At 41.8% G+C, this 21,867-nt stretch overlaps 1 protein-coding gene across 4 annotated transcripts in view; it reads right to left on the bottom strand.

The window, feature by feature from the left end:
• The window catches only part of kcnq3 (potassium voltage-gated channel, KQT-like subfamily, member 3), a 52,810-nt gene extending 31,336 nt beyond the window's left edge, over positions 1–21,474 (bottom strand). The window contains exons 1-2 of one of the 4 annotated variants that reach the window (XM_076981634.1): positions 20,895–21,474; positions 4,948–5,398 (exon numbers count right to left, since the gene is read on the bottom strand). In XM_076981634.1, the coding sequence (XP_076837749.1) occupies positions 4,948–5,252 (305 nt within the window). In that variant the 5' untranslated portion in view covers positions 5,253–5,398; positions 20,895–21,474. Of the gene's footprint in view, positions 1–4,947; positions 5,399–5,732; positions 5,906–6,363; positions 6,487–20,894 lie in introns of those variants that run through there. The other 3 variants (XM_076981636.1, XM_076981637.1, XM_076981635.1) reach the window with 3 other exon arrangements.
• Between the last annotated feature and the right edge of the window lie 393 nt (positions 21,475–21,867).

Genomic DNA, 21,867 nt, shown 5'->3' with positions numbered 1-21,867 from the left:
GCGAGCGAGTGTGAGTGAGTGAGTGAGTGTGTGTGTATGTGTATTTGTGTGAGTGACGGAGTGGGTGAGTGGGTGGGTGAGTGGGTGAGTGAGTGAGTGTATGTGTGTGTGTATGTGTGTGAGTGGGTGAGTGAGTAAGTCAGTGTGTGTGAGTGAGTGAGTGAGTGAGTGAGTGTGTGTGTGAGTGAGTGAGTGGGTGAGTGTGTGTGTATGTTTGTGAGTGAGTGGGTGGGTGAGTGGGTGAGTGAGTGGGTGAGTGAGTGAGTGAGTGAGTGAGTGGGTGTGTATGTGTGTGAGTGTGTATGTGTGTGAGTGAGTGTGTGAGTGGGTGTGTATGTGTGTGAGTGAGTGTGTGAGTGAGTGAGTGAGTGAGTGAGTGAGTGAGTGAGTGAGTGAGTGAGTGAGTGAGTGAGTGAGTGAGTGTGTGTATGTGTGTGTGTGTGTGTGTGTATGTGGGTGAGTGGGTGAGTGAGTGTGTGTATGTGTGTGTGTGAATGTGGGTGAGTGGGTGAGTGAGTGAGTGAGTGTGTGTATGTGTGTGTGTGTGTGTATGTGAGTGAGTGAGTGTGTGTATGTGTGTGTATGTATGTGAGTGAGTGAGTGAGTGAGTATGTATGTGAGTGAGTGAGTGAGTGAGTGGGTGTGTGTATGTGTGTGTGTGTATGTGGGTGAGTGGGTGAGTGAGTGAGTGAGTGTGTGTATGTGTGTGTGTGTATGTATGTGAGTGAGTGAGTGAGTGGGTGAATGGGTGAGTGTGTTGGGGATATTTGGCCTGTGGATGTATAGCTATAAGCTTAATGGATTTCCTCTCACCTCCATTTACAAAGGAAGGTCAAATACACACAAACACACATGCAAATACACAAACACACACACACGCACACACACACAGGGACAACCAGGGGAAAGGAATCACCATGTGGTCTGAAAATGCTGGGTAAAAAACAGGTGGCACTCTTGAGCCCCAAAGCTCATTAAAACACACACACACTCCAAATGTCTGCGCATGGCACCCCGGCACATTTGCACTCTGTGTGTTTCTGCAAGCAGCCTGTGACGCAGCAACAGAAGATCATGAACAACGCCAAAACCTTCCCGTGGTGTAGTCACATCACCTGTTGCTGTCTGTACATGTCAGCGAGATCTCTCTCTGTTTGTAGATCCCTCTCTCTCTCTCTCTCTCTCTCTCTGTCTGTCATGACATCTCATAACTGGAAGTTTCAAACAGTGGCTCACACTGAGGCTTATATGCTGCATTTTCAGCTAATAACTGAGAAGCACAAGAAGTATCACTTTCCACCAAAAGAGTCTGTAGATGTAATTTAATATATGTAAGGCAATAAGCTATAAGTGTAGAGATTCAATGTCACAGTGAATTACAACAAACATTTTTGCCACACCCTTATATACATACCGTAATTATATACACTTACACACCCATACACCCTCACAAATGCATTCACATATATGAATATGTATGATGCGCACCCATATACTCATAGAGAGACAGACAAACATTCATACACACACACACACACACACACACACACAGAAAAAAGCACATGCATTAGAGCTGGTTAGAGGCTGACAGTATAAAGACCTGGACTGCTGCTACACTGAGGACTGACTAACAGTGATGGTGCCTTCAGCTGAACTCCCAAGGCTCTGGGTTATTCATGAGCAGAGTGTGAACGGGGTGCGTATGATCCAGAGCTGGGGCTGAGTCATATGGCTCTGACCGAATTTGTTACGCCAATGCAGCAATTAGTTTGCATGATGAACTCGATCTTCATTAGCTTGATTATCTCGCTCACTTTTTTGGTGACCTAGTGGAATTTTATGTAATGAAATTATATTATTAGCAGGATATTACTGTATTACTAAAGTTATTACTTCTTATCATATCTGTTTAAATATCTGGGTGGCTTGGTGGTTGGCATGTTTGACTCGCTAGTGTCTTGTGTTCATGTCCCCATCTGGGTGGAGTTCTCCTTTTTTCTGACTGGGTTTCCTCCATAGTCTCTATTTTCCTGGAATTAGGGTGAACTGAATAGAAGGAATGAGAATTTTCAGATACTCCCTTAGCTCATTCCTATCCACAGCTTGTTGTATGACCATGCTCAGCATTTTCTAAGTACTTAAACATTATTACATCACTGCCGAGGCAGATCGATCATTCCAGCAGAATTCTGTCAATCATATTTCCCTGCCAATCAAGCTATGTAGGGGTAGTCCAACTATTCTCTGTTTGTTTCCAGAGTGAATTTATGCTAAGCTCCAGTGTGACTGAGAAACTCATGATTGGATTTTGTGGGGTTCCGCAGGGTATTAAATTTCCATTGTTTTTGTTCGTTTCAGATTTAACATGGCAGGTTTTTGCACAGCAACGCCACTACGAAAGAACCGACCGTTTCTGCTTTCATGGAGTCTTCACACTGTCAGACCTCCAGTCCTGACTGGCTGGCCTGGCACCGCCCCCTCATTACCACCTCTCCCTGTTCTCATTTTGTGAACACAAACACACACACACCCTCCCACGACTCCATCAGTATGGGGTGAAGCCATGGCGTTTTAAGATAGCACTAATGAGCTATAACGCTATCTGATTAATTAGCTCCTGTCTCTGGAACACAGTCCTCCTGGTGTTGCTTTTGGAACTCTCATGATGAGGCTCCACCCCACGGACACGCAGCCCCGCCCCCTCCGCCAGGCTCCACTCAGCCTCACCCCACTCATTGCCCTCCTGTGATCTCCTCCTGTGATCTCCATGATCTCCACAAGCTTCCTCTGCCCACTTGTGGAGCGTCGCCTCGCCTCTCCTGACTAATCTCTGCTCTGACTCCGCCCCCATTATCATGATTGACTGCCCCTGTTCTCATTAGCAGACGTGTGCATGAGGCCCTGTTAACACCCAGTGTGGGACAAACTCTCTACATTCACATTCATTATACTTATTCCATCACACTTGCACTCTGGTGGTACTGATTGCAATATATATGTTCTTTGACTTAAATTAACTACATGTGATTACTTTCAAGATCAGATTTTAAATTCAAGATGTGGAACTGAAATCCTCTGCTGTAGACCTTCTAAAATGTTGTTATATCCAGATTCCTGTTGGCTGAAGTTATTATTTACATCCAAATGATCCCAGTAATAACAATAATGTGTTCTTCCCGCACCCTCTCACTGCTGTCTAAAGCACTCTAGCACATGGTGTCTCCACTCAGTGGTAATGAACATCTGATGGAATTCTACATTAGCATTCCAGCAAAAGTAACACTGCTGTTAGAATACCCAACACCTCGTAGTCACTCTGCATGCAAGCACAAAAACACAAAAAGACACACACACACACACACACACACACACACACACACAGAAAGAGGACAAAATAGAGGGAGCTCATCATTTCATTATAAATAATTCACAATAATAAGGAGAGAACTAATCTTGGCTAAAACTGGTTAAAAGCCTCATTGTCTGATTGGAGACCGCCATGGATACATAAGCACACACACATGCACACACACCACACCGGTTAAAAGCCTTCTCGAAATCCTAGAGACCGCACACATACACACATAGTGGTTAAAAGCAATGGGGATCTTACACAGCAAACTGTGAACCACATCCTGAAGCTTTGAAAAATATATACAGCAAATGGGGTGTAAGTGTGTGTGTGTGTGTGTGTGTGTGTGTGTGTGTGTGAGTGTGTGTGTGTGTGAGTGTGTGAGTGTGTGAGTGTGTGAGTGTGTGAGTGCTTAGTTAGGTGAGCATATGCATATATGTCTGTTTAAGGAACACTGTGAAAGATAAAAGAATACAGTTTGGTATTAGTTGCCAATGTGAAAGCCTGTGTACATGTGACAGAGACACGCAGTAGTTAAATGCTGCACTTTTGGCTCAAGGGAAAGTTCTCCATCTGTTCTCTGATCCTCCATAATGAAGCTCTTCCAATTAACCAACACAAACATGCACTTATGCCCCCCAGTGAGAGAGAGAGAGCGAAAGAGAGAGAGTGTTTGTTTACTAAAATGAGGGGTCACTTATATAATTGTTTTTTCTGTGCTGTTGGCTCTTTATATCAAATTATCACCTGCTAATTTAGACCCATGGGCATCTCTGCCCATTTCATATCTAATTCATATAATGTCTTAGACCCCAACATAGAACAATGGATACTGGCAATTAGGTATTACATGTAGGTGTCTTATTTCAGTACAATGGACAGCTCTAATCCAGATCTTTATTTCAGCACCACGGACAGCTTCACCGACGTCAGCGCCATTACAGCAGCACCTGCTGCACTTTTACTCTTTTACATTCAATCTTTTGATGGGAACACAAGATGACATTTAACCAGCAGACTGTAATGCTCAGATTAGATTTGTTTCCCATTTTAGCTTTAGACATTTCCCCCTTCATACTGATGCAAGCTAATCACTTTCCTCTGATGTTAGCATAGTCTTTTTTTAAGTACTGCTTTTTGAAACCACTCAGCTGATTTGCATAACACAGCATAGCATAGATATAACTCCCACCTTAGTGATGGAGATTCACCTTTTGACAGAAATTAGCTCTCAGAGTCAGCTAAATTTAGTTAGCCCTCCTCCTGAGTATCTACAATGGTGGTTAGCTCCAACAACAGACTAATACACCTAGTTGCAATATTTTGATAAGCCAAGACACTTCATCAAGATTTAAGTTTAATAATTCAGCAGCCCAATGGACTGTTATTTAGCCATTGAATGAAGTAAGGCAGTTTACATTTGTGGATATTTCAAATTTTAATCAACATAGTGCTTTATTAGCTCAAAGTCTAGCTAATCTACTGACAATATGGATGAGCAGATATTATAAAGCAATTTGCTCAGGAACTAAACTCACTGTGTGTGTGTGTGTGTGTGTGTGTGTGTGTGTGTGTGGCGATTTGGGAGCGCTTACACAAAGCCATGGTAGAGCAGCGCCCATCCTCGCGGTCTCTCGAGCGCATCGTAAATAAGATTCTGGATCCGCCGCTTCCGGATATTATTCCTCTTCACGGGGCGCGTGTAGCCCAGAGGCGTCTTGGCCAGCAGTCCGATGTTTTGCGAGCCCCGTTTAAAGTCCGCTTCTTTCCCCGAACCCACGAGTAGCAGCGCGCCATCCCGCTCGTGCCCAGCGCACGTCTCCAGCTCACCGGCCAGCGCGCTTTTCCTCTCGCGCAAGTCTTCAGCGCCGTTAACGGCATTTCTGGATCTGATCCCCATGATCACTGCTCTCGAGCCTCGGCGCCGCGCGTATAGAAGTATGGAACAAGGCGCATGCCATGATCCGGGCAGGACAGCGCGAGCCCTTTATTGGTGGTGGGTCATTTAAGGATCTTGATCAAGGAACGATGCGCAAGACGGATAGGCTGTGGACAAAAAACATCCGTCAAGCATACATACACAAGTACGACATGAATCAATATTACTACTGGCACTGCTAAACGCAGGCTGTTAGGAAAACTGGTTTTAAATCTTGGTCTGTTTGCATTCAGACATCGCGCCGCCCCCGAGACATAAACCTAACAAAGAAAAATGGGAATCTCTCACACCGCCGAGCAACAATTGCGTTGTCTCGACCCGAACGCTGAGACAAACAATCCCAGTCTGTTGGAAATAAAACAGATGCAATCGAAACAAAACATCCGTTTTTTCCCTACTATTCATTACCAGTACACAGGCTCGCGCACACTATAACCGTACCGAGCACAAAACACGACCGCTCCTGCTGAAGCATGATTCTTGTATTACTGCTCCTTACGCTGCCGTTACCTGCTGCTCGTGCTGAAATAGACGGCGTGACGCGCGCGACGGGGCGGGAACAGGAGGGGGTAGCTCGCGCAAGAGGAGCGCCCCAGAGAGAGAGAGAGAGAGACAGAGCTTCAGACAGTCTCGAGACACGGAACCGGCACGTGACGGGCTGCTGACACAGCATCACCACACAGTCGTATTCGCGCGTGGCTACATTGCTACAGCCACCGGTGCTCGTTAGCTTTTTTCTTCAGTTTACTTCTAAGTAGCTTGCAGAAAGTCTAAGGTACCATTACTGCATCAAGGAGGTCTACTCCTGGTCTACTTCTGGTCTACTCCTGGTCTACTCTCCTTGGTCTACTCAAACCACAGCGCCAGTTAGCACGTATTTAAACAACGGCAATACGAACGTCATCAATCATCAAAATCAGTAACATCAGTATGCGAACATCAAATCATCAATCAAATTCAAAGGGTAGACTATCGTCCTCCACAGTCAAAGTCAATGACAACACGGGCTGCTAATACTCTTACTCTCATTCTCTTTCCATCCCTTAAGACCTCCACCGCCCCGACAACTCACTCGTTCATCATTCGCAATATCCCATTAGCGCGAGTAAAAGGCTCGTGCGGACTTGTGCCATGACGTCTGGGTCCGCTGTGGATTCACTTGATCACCACCTGACCCACAACTGTTGCCTAGCATCGACATCCACTGTCATACTGTTGGTTTGTTGGGGGTGGGGGGGGGGGGGGGGGGGTGGAGGGTGTGGCACGTTTACTTTCACTTAGACCAAGAAACTAGATGTTAAGACACAGTTAACAGTTACAGGGATTAACTGAAACGACCATCAGTCTTCAGATCAGATATTTAGTTCAGTTTCTCTCATGTCAGGTGGCTAAAGCCCCCCCTCATTATTGTATATTTCCCTTCCATTTCAAACCATTGTTTATTATTAATATAATACCTGGTCGTTTCATTCTCCTCACCTTCTCTATCCCTCTTTTCTTTTCCCTCTCTTTTTGTACACATCCTTGTATGTGAGGATCTTAAGGTGTGTGTCTGCAGTCGTCTGCAGGGAACTGCAGAGAGCTTCCAGCCAGACTGTCCTTCTACACAGACAGACTGTCCTTCTACACAGACAGACTGACTGCGGGGGAGGGGCTGGGTGGGCCGTGTTTGTTGGAGGGCAAAGAGGAAGATTTCATCAATATTTGATGTGATTTACACACAGTTCCAGTTTTCACACATAAAAGGAGTATTCTAGCATGTACACACTAAATAAACTGCCAGCACACATATTTACATTATTACAGAAACACACAAAGCAGTTTTAATGCACTGGCAGTTTATATCATATGCATGCATCTGCGTATCTGTGTGTGAGCAAGAGTGCATTCTGGATCTCACTGCTGAGAAGGTGGATGTGGTTTTAAAACAAGGGTATCTGAGGTCACCACCAATCTACACACACACACACACACTGAGTTGTTCTTACTCACACACAGTCAATAGGTCTCTGCAGCTAAGTATATATAATGTATTGTGCAGCATATTTGTTCACGTGTCAGAGCAAAAGTGGAAGGATCCCCAGATCTCCATTCATGCACTCACTTTGTTGCACACCTGATCATTTCCTGTTGCACGCATGGTCCCCTTAATTACCCGTGTATGAATGTATATGAAAACCGAATGAAAGATATCCAGGGTTAGGGTTAGTGTGTGGTGGCAGTGGTGTGTGTGTGTGTGTGTGTGTGTGTGTGGGTGTGTGTGTGTGTTTACTGGTGTGGCAGCAACTGTTAATCCTGCCCACTGGAGCTCTAGGGCGTTGGCACAGCACAGAGTTCCCAGAGATAGCACACAGTGTACTAAAGTGTGACACACACACACACACACACACACACACACACACGCACTTCCAACGTGCTGTTCCTCAGGATTGGACAGGTGACGGTGCTGCACAAGGTAAACTAATGTTCGTGGAAACTGAAGACAAATACGATGGAGGGACAGGGAGGAGACGTGGGAGAATGAATAAGCGCTACAGAGAGACAAGCGTTGCTGCGGTGACCGAGTGTGAATAATTCAGGTGACTGACTGCTCAGTGACATTGTTATATTTTATAGATCCTTCATCTCACAGACACAGAAACATAAAAGTACTGAAATTCACTTCTGCATCCATCTGTTCAGGCACTAATGAACAATTCTCTTATATCTGCACTTCTATGCGTAGAAGCTTAATCCAGTTTGGTTTTACAGACCCTACTAAAAACTGACCTGTGTATATACCAGTGTGGACATACAGGAGCTCAATCCAGTTTGCATTTTGAACAGTCCATTAACAGTCTCAACTAACCACTGATCTGTATGTCATGGCAAGAGGAAATAAAGTTTTATCAAATTCTAAGCTAACAGTGGAAGCATGCCTTTATCAGTGTGTTAAAATGTTACAGGTTTCCAATTGTTGTTGTAATCAATGATGTGGTCATTCCAGTGTCTTTAAATTGTTTCCTATATTCTTTACACATCCCTCATCTTTACACATGCCTTACTTGAGTGCCCAAGTCTTTTCTGTTTTGCACATACCAATGCAAACAAAAGTTTAACATGCAAAGACCACTATTAAAACAGATACATTTGTAAACTGCATTACTAATATGAACACAAATGGAGCATAAGTAGCATCAGAGCTGCCGTGAGTAAACAATTCTATCAATATCAATATTCAGAAAGGGGAGCAAACCAAAAGCAAGATGACATTTGCAGCACCTTGAGCTTGTCCAGACACAGCAGACTGCATCCTCCATTTACATCACTTCCCATTGGCTACCCAGGGCTGAAGGCGGAGTTCTTGCCCGAGATGTCCAGAGGTTACATACCCATTCCTGTGAATTCCAAGTAAACTGCTGAAGCCCAGATGTATTCGTTGTGATAAAGAAAATCCCATGTTCCCGAAGGCAAATTTTGTGGTTTTGAATGTAGACTGCTTTATGGAACTAATATATTTGTTAGCAATTTATAGACGCAGTAGAAGTTTATCTGTAAAATTAAATACTGTATACTTTCTTGCTGTTTCTCTCAGAGGCAAAATGAATGATATTATTATTAAGAGCAAACAAATGGTTGCTTTTCCCCAAGAGTCACTAAAACAAGAATAGCAATGACAAAGGTTTCCATACTTCTGAAAGCAGGGCAATTCAGAGATAGGAAGAGGGAGAGACGGAGTGTCAGAGAGAAAAATCAGAAAGACAGATAGAAAAGCAAAAAGAGAGAGATGCTGAGAGGAAGTCTGATCATAAATCTAAGCATGACAGCTTTTGTACCAAATTTTATATCTTGCATCAATTTTTTTGACTCCCTTACCATATGACATATTGTCTTTCATATAATGAAAACCTCCATATTATTATATTATATGTTAATTATATTAACCATTTGAAGTTATTTGACAATACACATTGTGTATGTTCTTTCATAAGTTTATGATTTGTGATTAAGAGAGATTATTTTCATTTACAGTATGGAAACACGCTTCCATGTTCAATTCTTTCTTTAAATAGTTTGCGTGGTGTAAATAAACTTGTAAGTAGTTGCTGTTTGGCTTGGGCCGCACATTTCTTAGTCCACACTCCACACTCTCCACACAAATTAACATCGATTACACACGACCCAGCCAGCCCAGCCAGGGCCTGCACTTCACAGCTCCTATCCAAGAATGCCAGATCGATTAGAAGAGAAGAAGAGAATGAATCAGAGTAGTGTAATGTGCACATGTTTAATATCAGCCCTGTGAATCAGAGTAGTGTAATGTGCACGTGTGTTTAATATCAGCCCTTTTTCTTTTATATAGCACCTTTTACAACATGTTGTCACAAACCAGATTTACATGGGTCCAAATCCCTAATGAGCAACCCAGGGGTGACACTGGCAAGGAGAAACTCCCTAGGTGGGGGTTAGGAAGAAACCCTGGGGGAACCAAGACTCAAAAGTGAACCCATCCTCCATTAGGCAACCCAACTAGTACCAGTCCATATTTATTGTTCTATATCTAGGCCAAGCAGTACCTCCTATGTGGATGTTGGGCCTCAGGTAGGTGACGGCATCGGCGAGTCTGCTGGAGGCATCAGTGACTCCATTGGTTGCATCGGCGAGTCAGATGATAAGCCAGAGCTTTACCAGAGGAGTTAATGACTGGGGCCCCCTGAGCTCCACACCTTCATGTGCAGTAATTGAAGGCTTGATTAAATCTGTGAGTCTTTGTGACACTGGGAGCATGACAGACACATGCAAACTTAAGTGAAACGATTTTACTTAAAGAGCCAGGCACAGATATGCAAAATAGTCCAATGTTCAATATGGTGCAGGCAGCAAAATTACACAGATGAGATCCAAAAGGCAAAGTCAAACAATCCAGGTCAAACACAAGCAAATGTAGGCCTATAAAGGGGCTAATCGAAGAGAAAAAGGTACAATAACCAGGTCAAACCATAAACTGCACTGTGGGAACTAACGCTCAGTATGCTGACACACAATGTGTTGGCAATGGTTTACGAAGGCTGAGAGGCCGTGTCCTGAATATAATGAGTAAATAATGAGCAACATGTGTAATTCAATAATCAAGAAGATCTGAGTATGTGTTGCTGGGAATTCTGGGTGCTGGTGTTCCTGGTGCTGTGTCATATAACAGTGTTAAGTCTAGATTTAAAGATTGGAAGTTTGTCTGAATCTGGGATTGAAGCTGGGCTCTAAAGTAAATGTGCCATATTTTGTCAATTGTGATTTTTTCACCACAATCGAAATTTGTCCTCCGCTTTTTACCCATCTGTGCAGTTAGAACACACACACACACACACACACACATACACACACACACACTAGTGATTACTAGGAGGCTGTGGATCACACGTGCCCAGAGCGGTGACCAGCCCTAGCCTGGCGCCTGGGGAGCAGTTGGGGTTAGGTGCCTTGCTCAAGGGCACCTCAGTCATGGCCTCAGGTCTGGGAATCAAACCCACGACCCTCCGGTCACAAGACCAGTTCCCTACCACCAGGCCATGACTGCATCCCCTAAAGGAGATGGGTCTGCCTCCAGCTGTAGTCTTGTTAACTTTCAGAACTAAGAGATACCCTGCATTTTGAGAGTGCATCAGGTGAGATGCATTACAGTATGCAGTGAGTTCACTTAGATTTTGTGGGGCAAGATCATTTAGTGCTTTATAGGTCAACAGAAGAACTTTAAAGTCAATTCAATATTTAACCGGGAGCCACTGCAATGTCGAGAGTGAGACTAATGTGATCAGATTTTCTAGCCTTGGTTAGGACTCTGGCTGCATTTTGTATGAGTTTATTTAGGACGTTTTTTAGAGCATCCAATTAGAATTATTACAGTAGTCCAATCTTAATGAGACAAAAGCGTGGACCAGTTACTTTGTAAATGATAAAATAAACGTCTCAGCATAGCAATTTTACATAACCCCGCCCCTTGAAATTGTTCGCAGGTGCTCCTTGTTTAGTGTCTAGTTAGTGTCTGGTATTTAAGCCCTCTGTTTCCCATTTTTGTTTGCTGGTCTTTGTTAAGTGTACAGCTGCTGAAGTCAGTGTTTTTCTCTTGTTCTGTAAACATTGTGTTTATTATGTCCAATTTGGTGATTTGTGTCAATCATTTATCTCTTTCTAGACAATATGGCTTATCGACCCTGGACTGTTTCAAAGATGATGACTCTGGATTTGCCCGTTCTAATCCAGTTTTTTATTTCCTGGATGCAGGACATTCTCATTTTTGGGAGTAGTATTGATATCATTTGAATGCCTACAAATGATTGTGCCTAGTGGTAGGATATAATGAGACTAATATGGGGCCCAATACAGATCCTTGTGGGACATCATATTTTACCTTTGTGCATTCTGAGCATTCATAATGTTCTTGTACAAGGACAAATTTATATCAATCTGTCAGGTAGAATTTGAACCAGAAGAATGCTTGACCTCTTATGCCAATGAGTGTTTCCAGCTTATTCAGTACAATGTTGTGGTTGATAGACTTGAGTGCTGCTTTTGACACTAAGAGTATAAGAAAGGAAATGTATAATTTGTCAGAGGATATTAAGAGATCATTAACTACTTTAGTCAATGCGGTTTCGGTGTAGTGGTGTGGACAAAATCCAGACCGAAATAGCTTGAGGACATGATTTATCTGCAAAAAAGTAGAGAGTTGTAAAGAAACTATTTTCTGTAGAACTGATTAGATACTGACCCTGTAGTTGGACAGTTTGTGGGGATTATGCAAGTTTACATGTTGAGGGTTTGGAAGAATTTACCAAGGAAATAATGACTGGGGAAAAGAACTCTAAATGAGCATCAGAGCTGACCAGACAGCTGCCAGAATGCATTTGTAGATTGACAAGATCTGAGATGGTATTACAAAATTTCCCCCTAATGTCTCAAATGTTATGCTGCATTCCTGTGGGATTAGGGATTCAATTTATGATCATGATTCCTAGTTGTACTCGATATAGTTTTACAGATTTTTGCAGATGCCAAGACCCGATTTCTGAAACTGTCTCATTTTGTCACTATGTCTCAGGTTTTTGTCAAAACTGAACATACAGCAGCCAATGCTACACACAACAGGTAAAACATCTCACACTTTTGGAAAAAGCAAACACTTCAACCAAAACTCTTGCCAAAACCATATTATTGCATCCAAACTCTACACACAAATATGAGATGATTAGCCTTTCCCATATGACAACTGCACACTGATGTGACAAATGGTAAACACTACTACCATGTGTTTGAGCGTTTAGTTTGTAGTCTGCTGTAAAGGTCTGTCAGAGGTCTCAAATATGAATATTCACAAATTTTGAGGTTATTTCTGCATATTCAGTACATTTACACTATAAAGTAAAAATTACAAGGGGAATATTTTTTCCCTGAAATTTCTTACGTATGAGGTTAAGAAGTACTTAGCGCTAAGGACGTTTTGGGAAACTCACCCCAGTATTGTAACTACACACAAATATCATATGGTTATCCTTTCCCATATGACAACTACACACTGATGTAACAAATGGAAAACACTACTACCATGTGTTTGAGTTCATCCTTAGTCATGACATGAAAGTCTCTGTCTCCTTTCACAGATGTTTAATGCTGGGCTGCAGTAACACGGACACTTTTACCCTCATACGGTGTCATTACTCCAACATTGTTGCATCGTAGAACTATCAGAACATTTTTTTTTAGCACAAAAGCATCTGAAACTTATAACTTGAAAATAAATGTAATCCTGGCAAAGTGTATTACAAAGTGTATAAACAGTTCTGATGAGGCTCTAACAAACGTCAACTGAGTTCTCCATTCTTACAGTGAAGAAGAAAAAACACATGAGAATGAAGTACCATGAGAATAAAGGTACCCAATAAACATTAATGAAAAATACAATGCCCCCTAGCTGGAATAAGATTTCTTAAATTGAGATTCGTTAACTGCAGATACAGTTTGAGTGTTCAGTTTGTAGTCTGCTGAAAAGGTCTGTCAGAGGTCTCACATATACATGAACATTCACAAATATAGAGGTTATTCTTCATATTCAGTACATTTACACCATGAAGTAAAACACAATTACAAGGGGAAGGTTTTGTATGAACACTACAGTAACACATGCTGTATATATTGTAAACACATGCACAACAAAAACGACAAAAAAAGAAAAACAAAAAGACAAAATAGCCTCAAGCTTCCTCCATCACCTGCTGAATGTGTTTGTGTCAGTGGGGTTGGTGACCACCTCCATGCCAGTAAGAACTCAACAGCAGTGGAGACAATGGTGGAGGTGAAGCACAACAAATCGTGGTTGTTCAGTGAACCAGTTTGTACCTGAGCAGCCCGGTGCAAACTTATGTTGTCCCAGACGAAATAGGCATAGTGTCAATGCTGTGTGGCACAGGACACTGGACTATCAGTAAGTGTATAGCTGAGCATACTTGTGCAAATTCATAGCACAGTTATTTCACACTGTCAGTGTGAAGTGCAGATAGACTCACTGAATGGATGTTGCTGATGGTGATGTTGTTAGTAATGATGTGTTGCTGTAGTTGTCGGAAATGTATGGAGTTCTTTGTTCTGACAATATTGATGATGGTCTCTTTCTGTTCTGTGGTGGATATTCGTCTTCGTCTTAGACTAGTAGTGCAAAATCATGATGTAGAGGATGTATAGAGGACAGGTCTACTTATCTATTCTCATTTTGAAATGTCTGGATGATGCTACAGTGGATGATGCTACAATTGTGCTATAAGGACCACTGCTGTGTGTTAGGTTTTGACAATAAAGAGACATCGTTTCAGAACGTTTTCATTGGGTCTTATCGTTTTCATTGGGTCTTAGCGTCTGCAAAAAAACTGTAATATAAGCCATCTGACGCAGAGTAGGGTAATGTGCATATGTCCTAAACCTTGTGGACCGCCTTCCCAGAAGAGTTGAAGCTGTTCTATTTGCAAAGGGTGGACCAACATTATATTTAACCCCATGGATTAGGAATGGGGTGTCATTTACTGTAAACTCATATGCGAGTTTGAATCTGCACATTTGTCACTGTAGGACGTAGCCAGTGTCCTTTTGTGTTTTCTATACATGACCGTTGGTGAGCACCGAGCCTTTGTGCCTCTAACCATATTTGGGATTAAATTACCATGGAGTCCTGAGGTAAATTCTCTCTTTCATTTCCATCCAAATCCACCACGTCTGTGTTTTCCCCCAAACGTCCTCTAGGGAAATCACAGGCTGAATTATCTACCGTTTTTCACTGAACTCGCAGGTTGTCTGAATTTTTAATCCTGTCCGGATTTAAATTGCGCGTGTTTCCATATATACATCTAGAAGACATTTTCCGAGCTCGTGACCGTCTGTTGTTTCACTGCTGTTTCACTGCCGTTCGGATACAAGAGCATCATCACAGAGGAGGCAATTAAAATGTGTATTACAGACTTGTATTAATAACATAATACAGGAAGATGATAAAATCCTGCATCTAACATCTGGAGTCCTGCAAAAGGCTTGGCTAGGATGTATTAACCAACCAACGACTATGATCTAATAACACCTACTATTATGCTCATGACCCATCATCTCAATTACCCAATACTACTAAAAGGACAAGATAGATTTCACACACCCTATGCACACACTAGTTGCTTGAACAGAACACAGCAGCAGCTACAATCTGATACTGGCTCAACAAGGATCCAGAAGCACAGCGCACTCTGTTCATGGTCCATTGCCTCAACTGCCAAGTACTCAGACCACTACACAAACCTGGACTGACCTTCAAAACAAGGTGACAAGGACACACACAATACCTTGCAAGCTTTTCATTGGGGTCATCAGGAAGGCACCTCCCTTCGTTGGTGTTTCGATGAATTAAGCCCCCCAACACCTCCAGAAGGCTCATCAGTGGAGTCTGGCGTCCCAGACCCACCCCCCTCCAAGCTCACAACGTAGCCCATCACAAGATTTTGCTAACAACCTTGCTACCCAACGGCTATTGGAAAAGTCAAGCGACAATCCTACCCATCTCCCAACATCACACACACCAAACAATTTATCTCTTCAAGTACTATCCTTACCCCACCTAACCTCAGCCCTTCTTAGCCACACCCACTGACTAGATCTCTCAGCTACCGCTGACAACTCCTTTACCACTGCTCTCATCACACAGCCTCTAAATCCAAACTCAGCCAGTAGTCTTGTAGCAGACTTAGCCACGAAACCCCTAGCCCCTACCTCTACAGGTCTAATATATGCTTGCCAGCCCCGCTCTCTTACCTCAGCTACCAAATCTGCATACTTCAAACTTTTCCTTTCATATGCTGCATCAACTTCATCTTCAAATGGAACAGTTAGCTCTATGAAATACACTATCCGCTTACTTTCAGAGTACAACACAACATCTGGCCTCAAGGTTGTGACTACAATACACTCTGGGACCTGCAATTTACAGCCTACATCAACCAACAGCTTCCAATCTCTTGCATCAGCCCACTTACCACCAACTTTTGAAAACTGTGCTGGCTCTTTGCTATGCTGCCCCTCACACACAAACCTAATTACTCTACTGGAACTACCAACTGGCATGCAAGTAACTTCCAACCGCTTCTTATCAAGTGCACCTGCCAATGATTTGAGTACCTGATTATGCCTCCATGTGTAACGTCCCTGTGACAAACGCACCTTGCATGCCGACAGGATGTGCTTCAATGTACCACTTCCTGCACATAGCTTACAAGTTGGATCCTCGCCAAACCACTGCCCAAGGTTTTGTGGAGTTGGAAGCACATCATAAGTAGCTCCCACAATAAATTTCATACAGCTCTCATCCAATGCCCACAACTCTCACCAGGTGATTCGTATTACAGACCCTGAAATGCCATATTGGTTGGATTGGATTAGTTTATGTTCATTTTACAGTCCTAAATTTGTTTTAATTTATCATAAATCTTTCTACCAGAGGTTGTCCAAGTCATGTAAAATAACATTTAGTTAACATTGCTTTTGCATTGTTTTTGAATGGGTTTTCTTTCTTTTTTCTGATGCAGTGTATATTCTATGTATATTACAGTTTTTTGCAGTTGCTAAGACAAAAAGTGGTCCTTATAGCACAATTTCTGAAACAACTAACCCATGTAGCCTATCTATTGACCGGGTGTGCTAAACCTTATGCACATTCTCTGCCTTACACTCATTTATAAATGCTAAAACACTGTTTACTTACAGTTTTTCTCGATTGTTAACACACTAATGCTGGTAATTGAGACACAATGACCACAACATGTAACTATTGCACCAACCCCCTGAACCAATTCTACTAAACTACAAGCACAATTCCTGCTTTACACTCAAATTGCAGTTCTAAAACACACTTTTTTCAAAACACTACACACAATTTTCTGCATTTGGCATAATTTTCATGAAGAAAATCTCGTTTTCACAAGGAACACACTGTTATTCAAAATTCTAAAGTTAATTGTCCTACTATGCACACTGACTCATCATATCAGCAAACACCTGTCACACATGTGTACAACCAGCAATCAGAGCTTTAGCATAAAATGGCAAAAGCTCTTCTGTTGGTGGTGAGCTCTTCTGTTTTGGAGCAATGGATGCCAACAGCGGAAACAGAGGGAGAGCCAGAGGAGTGAGAGCATGAGGAGGAGGACGAGGATGAGGAAGGCCAAGGACCGTAATCTCTGATGAGATCCCAGCCACTTTGGTTGACCATGTGGTCTATGGTCTAACAATGAGGGAGGCTGGGCAAAGAGTACAGCCAAATGTGAGTAGGTACACTGTAGCATCCATCATCCGGACTTTCCGTAATGAGAACAGGTAAGAAATCAACTCTCAGTAGGAAACTGCAGTACTGCATATCAATACAGTACTCAATGAGTACAGTATTGCCTGTGGACTGTTCTGTAGGACTGTAAATATAAAGTATGTTTCAAGTATTTGGGAAATGTATTCCTACTTTGTGTTCCTACACAGTATTTACAGTATTTTACTATTTGTATTGCAGAACTGAAAGGTTACCAACATGAGGTGGACGGAAACGTCTTTTGTCTCCTGAATAGGAAACTGAAATCCTGAACATGGTCCTAGAAAATAATGCCATAACATTATGGAAAATACAAAGAAAAATAATAGAAAACAACGAGATATTTCAAAATATTGATAGGGTGAGATTATCAACGCTGGACCGTGTCTTGCGCAGAAATAATCTGTGGATGAAGCAGGTCTACAGGGTGCCTTTTGAACGCAATTCAGAAAGAGTCAAAGAACTGAAATATAACTATGTGCAAGTAAGCCCTATACAATCTCACAACTGATGTATCCCCTCAACACTGTATAAATTATACATATTTCAGTATTGTAATCATAATGATTGTGCTTCACAATAGTGACTCCTCCATGTCTATTTCTGATACTGTCATGTGTGTTTCAGAGAATCTTTGAGCTAGAGGTAGATGCAGTGGAGCACCAATTCATCTTCATTGATGAGGTTGGATTCAACCTCACAAAAAGACGGACGAAGGAGGGGAAGGAATATCATTGGCCAGCGTGCCATTGTATGCAACATAGTTTTTTTTTACTGTAATTGTAACTGTATATAGTAAACTCTTCTGTTGTTGTGTATGTAGACCACTGTATGTGCAACTTTGTGTTGGGTGGGATGTACACTGTGTACATTGCTTTTGTGGGAAAAAATAAAATATATTTGTTACTGTATATGTGTGTTCTGAGTATAAAAACACTATTCTAAAATATTTTACAATGCACTTATGTATTTCCTGTCTGTAGTAAGTGTAACACTGCACAAAAAAGGCCTAAGTCATTATGATGAATGGAGAAGAAGTGTTTTCCATTCATCATAGTGTTTTACATTGAGCACATCAGTGTTCAACCAGTTGTTATAAATGTCTATTCATATGATGGTTTGTGTGTGTCATCTGAGAACAAAATACCATTTTGAGAAGATATAATATTGTTCTGACTGTAAAGTTTCATTTTGAAAGAGAACTGAGGGGTTTTGCCCATTGTGTGTGTGTTTTTCTGATTTGTGTGTAGAGTTTTGAGAGTATGAGGCATGCTTTCAGACAATGTGTGTAAACAATCGAGAAAAACTGTAAGACACAACATTCAAAACTGAAAACCATGTGTTACTTTTGGAAAACACTGCCACGCAACTGCTACACTCACACACCAAAATACCATACCCAGTCCTCACAGGTTACAACACTTCTAGCTAATTTTTACAAATTGTTATCAGAACTTGATCCCTATAAAGAGGCCACAAGTTGCAAATCTTGGTTTGCACAACAATGGAGGCTAATACTTCACAGAGGGGTAGAGGATGAGGAAGAGGAAGAACATGAACAACCATCACGGATGAGATCCGGGCCATTTTGTTGACCATGTGGTCAACCATGAGTTGAGTTTTCGGGAGGCTGGGCAAAGAGTCCAGCCGAATCTGAGCCGCTACACTCTAGCAGGCATCATCCAGACCTTTCGACTTGAGAATAGCTAAGTACACCTATCCTGTATACCACACTACTGTATACTGTAGTATACCACACTAGAGACCTGAACTTTGTATACCACTGTACCACTGCTGTCTAGTTTACTGTAACATACAGCAACAATTCAATTGTGAACATTGTCATATCAAACAGTATATCTTCATGACAACTACAACAGCACATCATTACTGACATCAATTTTAGCAACGTTCATTCAGTGAGCCTAACTGCACTGGCCCGACTCCTGAGAAGACATCAAGTGCATATGAAGCAGCTATACAGGGTACCATTTCAGCACAACTCTGACAGTGTGAAGGAACTGCGCTATGAATATGTGCAAGTATGCTCTGCTATCCTCTTACTTATACTTTACTCCAGTGTCCTGTGCCACACAATGTTGAGTATGATATATGCCCATTTCATTCTGTCATATACAGTACTGTAATAGTGTAATGTCTGGTTTCAGAGAGTAATGGAGCTAGATTTTGCAGCAGTGGAACACAAGTTCCTTTATATTGATGAAGCTTCAACCTTGCCAAAACAAGACGCAGAGGAAGAAATTTCATAGGACCCCGTGCCATAGTCAGTGTCCCTGGGCAGCGTGGTGGGAACATCCCAATGTGTGCAGCCATTTGCCACAATGGTGTTGTCCATCATCATGCTACTTTTGGTCCTTACAACACTGCTCACATCATCACCTTTCTCAACACACTACACAACATACTCATTCTACATCACCAGGGAGATGGGCAAGAACAGACCAGGTACGTTGTCATCTGGGACAACCTAAGTTTCCACCGTACTACACAAGTACGACATTGGTTCACTGAACATCCACAGTTTGATGTGCTTCCTCCCACCATACTCACCTTTCCTCAACCCTATTGAGGAGTTTTTTTTGGCATGGAGGTGGAAAGTTTATGACCGCCAACCCCACCATCGCATACCACTTCTGCAGGCGATGGAGGAAGCTTGTGGGGACATTGATGAGGGTGCATGTCAGGGCTGGATATGTCACTCAAGAAGATACTTCCCCCGCTGTCTTACCAAAGAGGACATCACCTGTGATGTTGATGAAATCTTGTGGCCAGACCCAAATACAAGACGAGATGCACCCTAAATTTGTCTACTATTGTACAGTATTTTTGTCCTTTTTGTTTCCATGTGTACTGCTCAAGCAAAAAGTAAATAAACCATCTTCTTGTAACTATTTTACTTCATGGTGTTTATGAATGTGCATAAAAACCTCTGTATATGTGAACTATGGTATACTTTTTGGGACAGACTATACACTGAACATTTAAAAAACACATGGTAGTAGTGTTTTCTATTTATCACATAAGTGTGTAGTCACATATAAGAAAGGCTAATCATCTGTAATTTGTGTGTAGCGTTTAGATGCAAAAATATGGTTTTGGCAAGAGTGGCAAGAGTTTTGGTTGAAGTGTGTGCTTTTTCCAAAAGTGTGAGATGTTTTGCCTGTTGTGTGTGTAGCATTGGCTTCTGTGTGTTAAGTTTCAACAAAAAACAAAAAACCACAGTTTCAGAAATTGTGTCTTAGCAACTGCAAAAAACTGTAATAAAGGTTTTAAATGAACGCTCACCTTGTTTCATAAAGGTTGTCCTTTACTAGTTTAGCTTATAATATTAAAGTAAGGTAAAGTTCAATTTACTCAAAATCTCACTTGTAACACAAACTACAGGAATCAATGCCAATACATATAATTGAAAGCAAACAGGCTTAGTGTCTCAAAAACTACCTAGAATTGCAAATAAATATGGTACAATGTAATATACAAGGACAAGAAATGCTATCTGCAGTGTTGTTCAAGTAGCCTACTCAAACTGGTGAACAGTCTACGTTTTAAGACAGCAAATGATTCTGCAGTCCGAAGCAAAGGCTAAAACGCGCACAGTTAAACCAATCTGAGATCAAACTGGTTTTATTCGTTAAACGTATACGTAAAATTGCAGCACGGAGTTAACAGTCATAGCTGATGAGCTGAATTGGAAAGATGGTAGAAACTTCGCATCACCTCACCTCAATCCTGTCTGCTGGTGGAACTGACTTCTCTCTTCTTTCAGCTTCTTTTCCAAAAGCAGCGCCTTTCCTAGCTGAGCAGCAAGAATAACATCTCCTATTTTTGTTGAAGTGCAACAATTAGTTCATCGCTCTCGTGGTAGACGGGCAATTAAGTCTTCGGGCACCAATTCATACGAGTACAAATTCTCCTCCAATTCAGTTCCTCGAGATTTAAACACATTTCATCTGCTTGACTCATTGTTATCCAAATAAGCAAGACTTTTTCTTGTTTGAGAATTCGTAATTGTTCATTATGCGCATTTATTTAGATCTTTCTGCAGCTTCTGTCCAACATTAGACTTCATGTCTAACTCCAGGGATGAATGAGGTTGCAGGAAGTAACAGTTCCTCAATCACATCACTAATGAATAAAGCGGGCTGGGTCTGATCACCTGCAGCTGGACCTCCTGGCCCGTTTAAACCACGCTGTTGTGCTGTAAATACACATTCATCGAATAAATTTACAGATATATTTCTCAGTTAGCTGCACAAAGTGCACCCTTAGATTGTTAGCTGAGTCCGTCTAACCCAGCTGGCACACGACCGACCTTCAACGTTGAAATGTGGTTGAAATATAGTTGAAATACTGTCTGTTGTTGAAACAACGTTTAATGTTAAATGATTGCGCAAACGTTGATATTAACGGTGAATCAACGTAATATCTTCAACCTGCCTTTGTGTACCATTTCAAGTTCAAAAAACACAATACAATAAAAAAGTACAAACAACTCTTTGGCATTAATTGGATGAGGGTTTTAAAAGAATTTATTATTAGTAGTATTATTGTTATTATTATTATTATTACCAATAATAATAATAATAATGATAATAATAATAATATATTTATTTATTTATTCATTTATTCGTCCAAAAACGTCGTCAAAAACAGGCAGGCATTAACCAGGAAGACAACATCAGGCAATGAAACAGT

This window comes from Brachyhypopomus gauderio, chromosome 19 (genome assembly GCF_052324685.1).
Source record: "Brachyhypopomus gauderio isolate BG-103 chromosome 19, BGAUD_0.2, whole genome shotgun sequence".
NCBI lineage: Eukaryota > Metazoa > Chordata > Actinopteri > Gymnotiformes > Hypopomidae > Brachyhypopomus > Brachyhypopomus gauderio.
The sequence above is the reverse complement of the archived record's forward strand: the minus strand, read 5'-3'. Positions and strand labels throughout refer to the sequence as shown.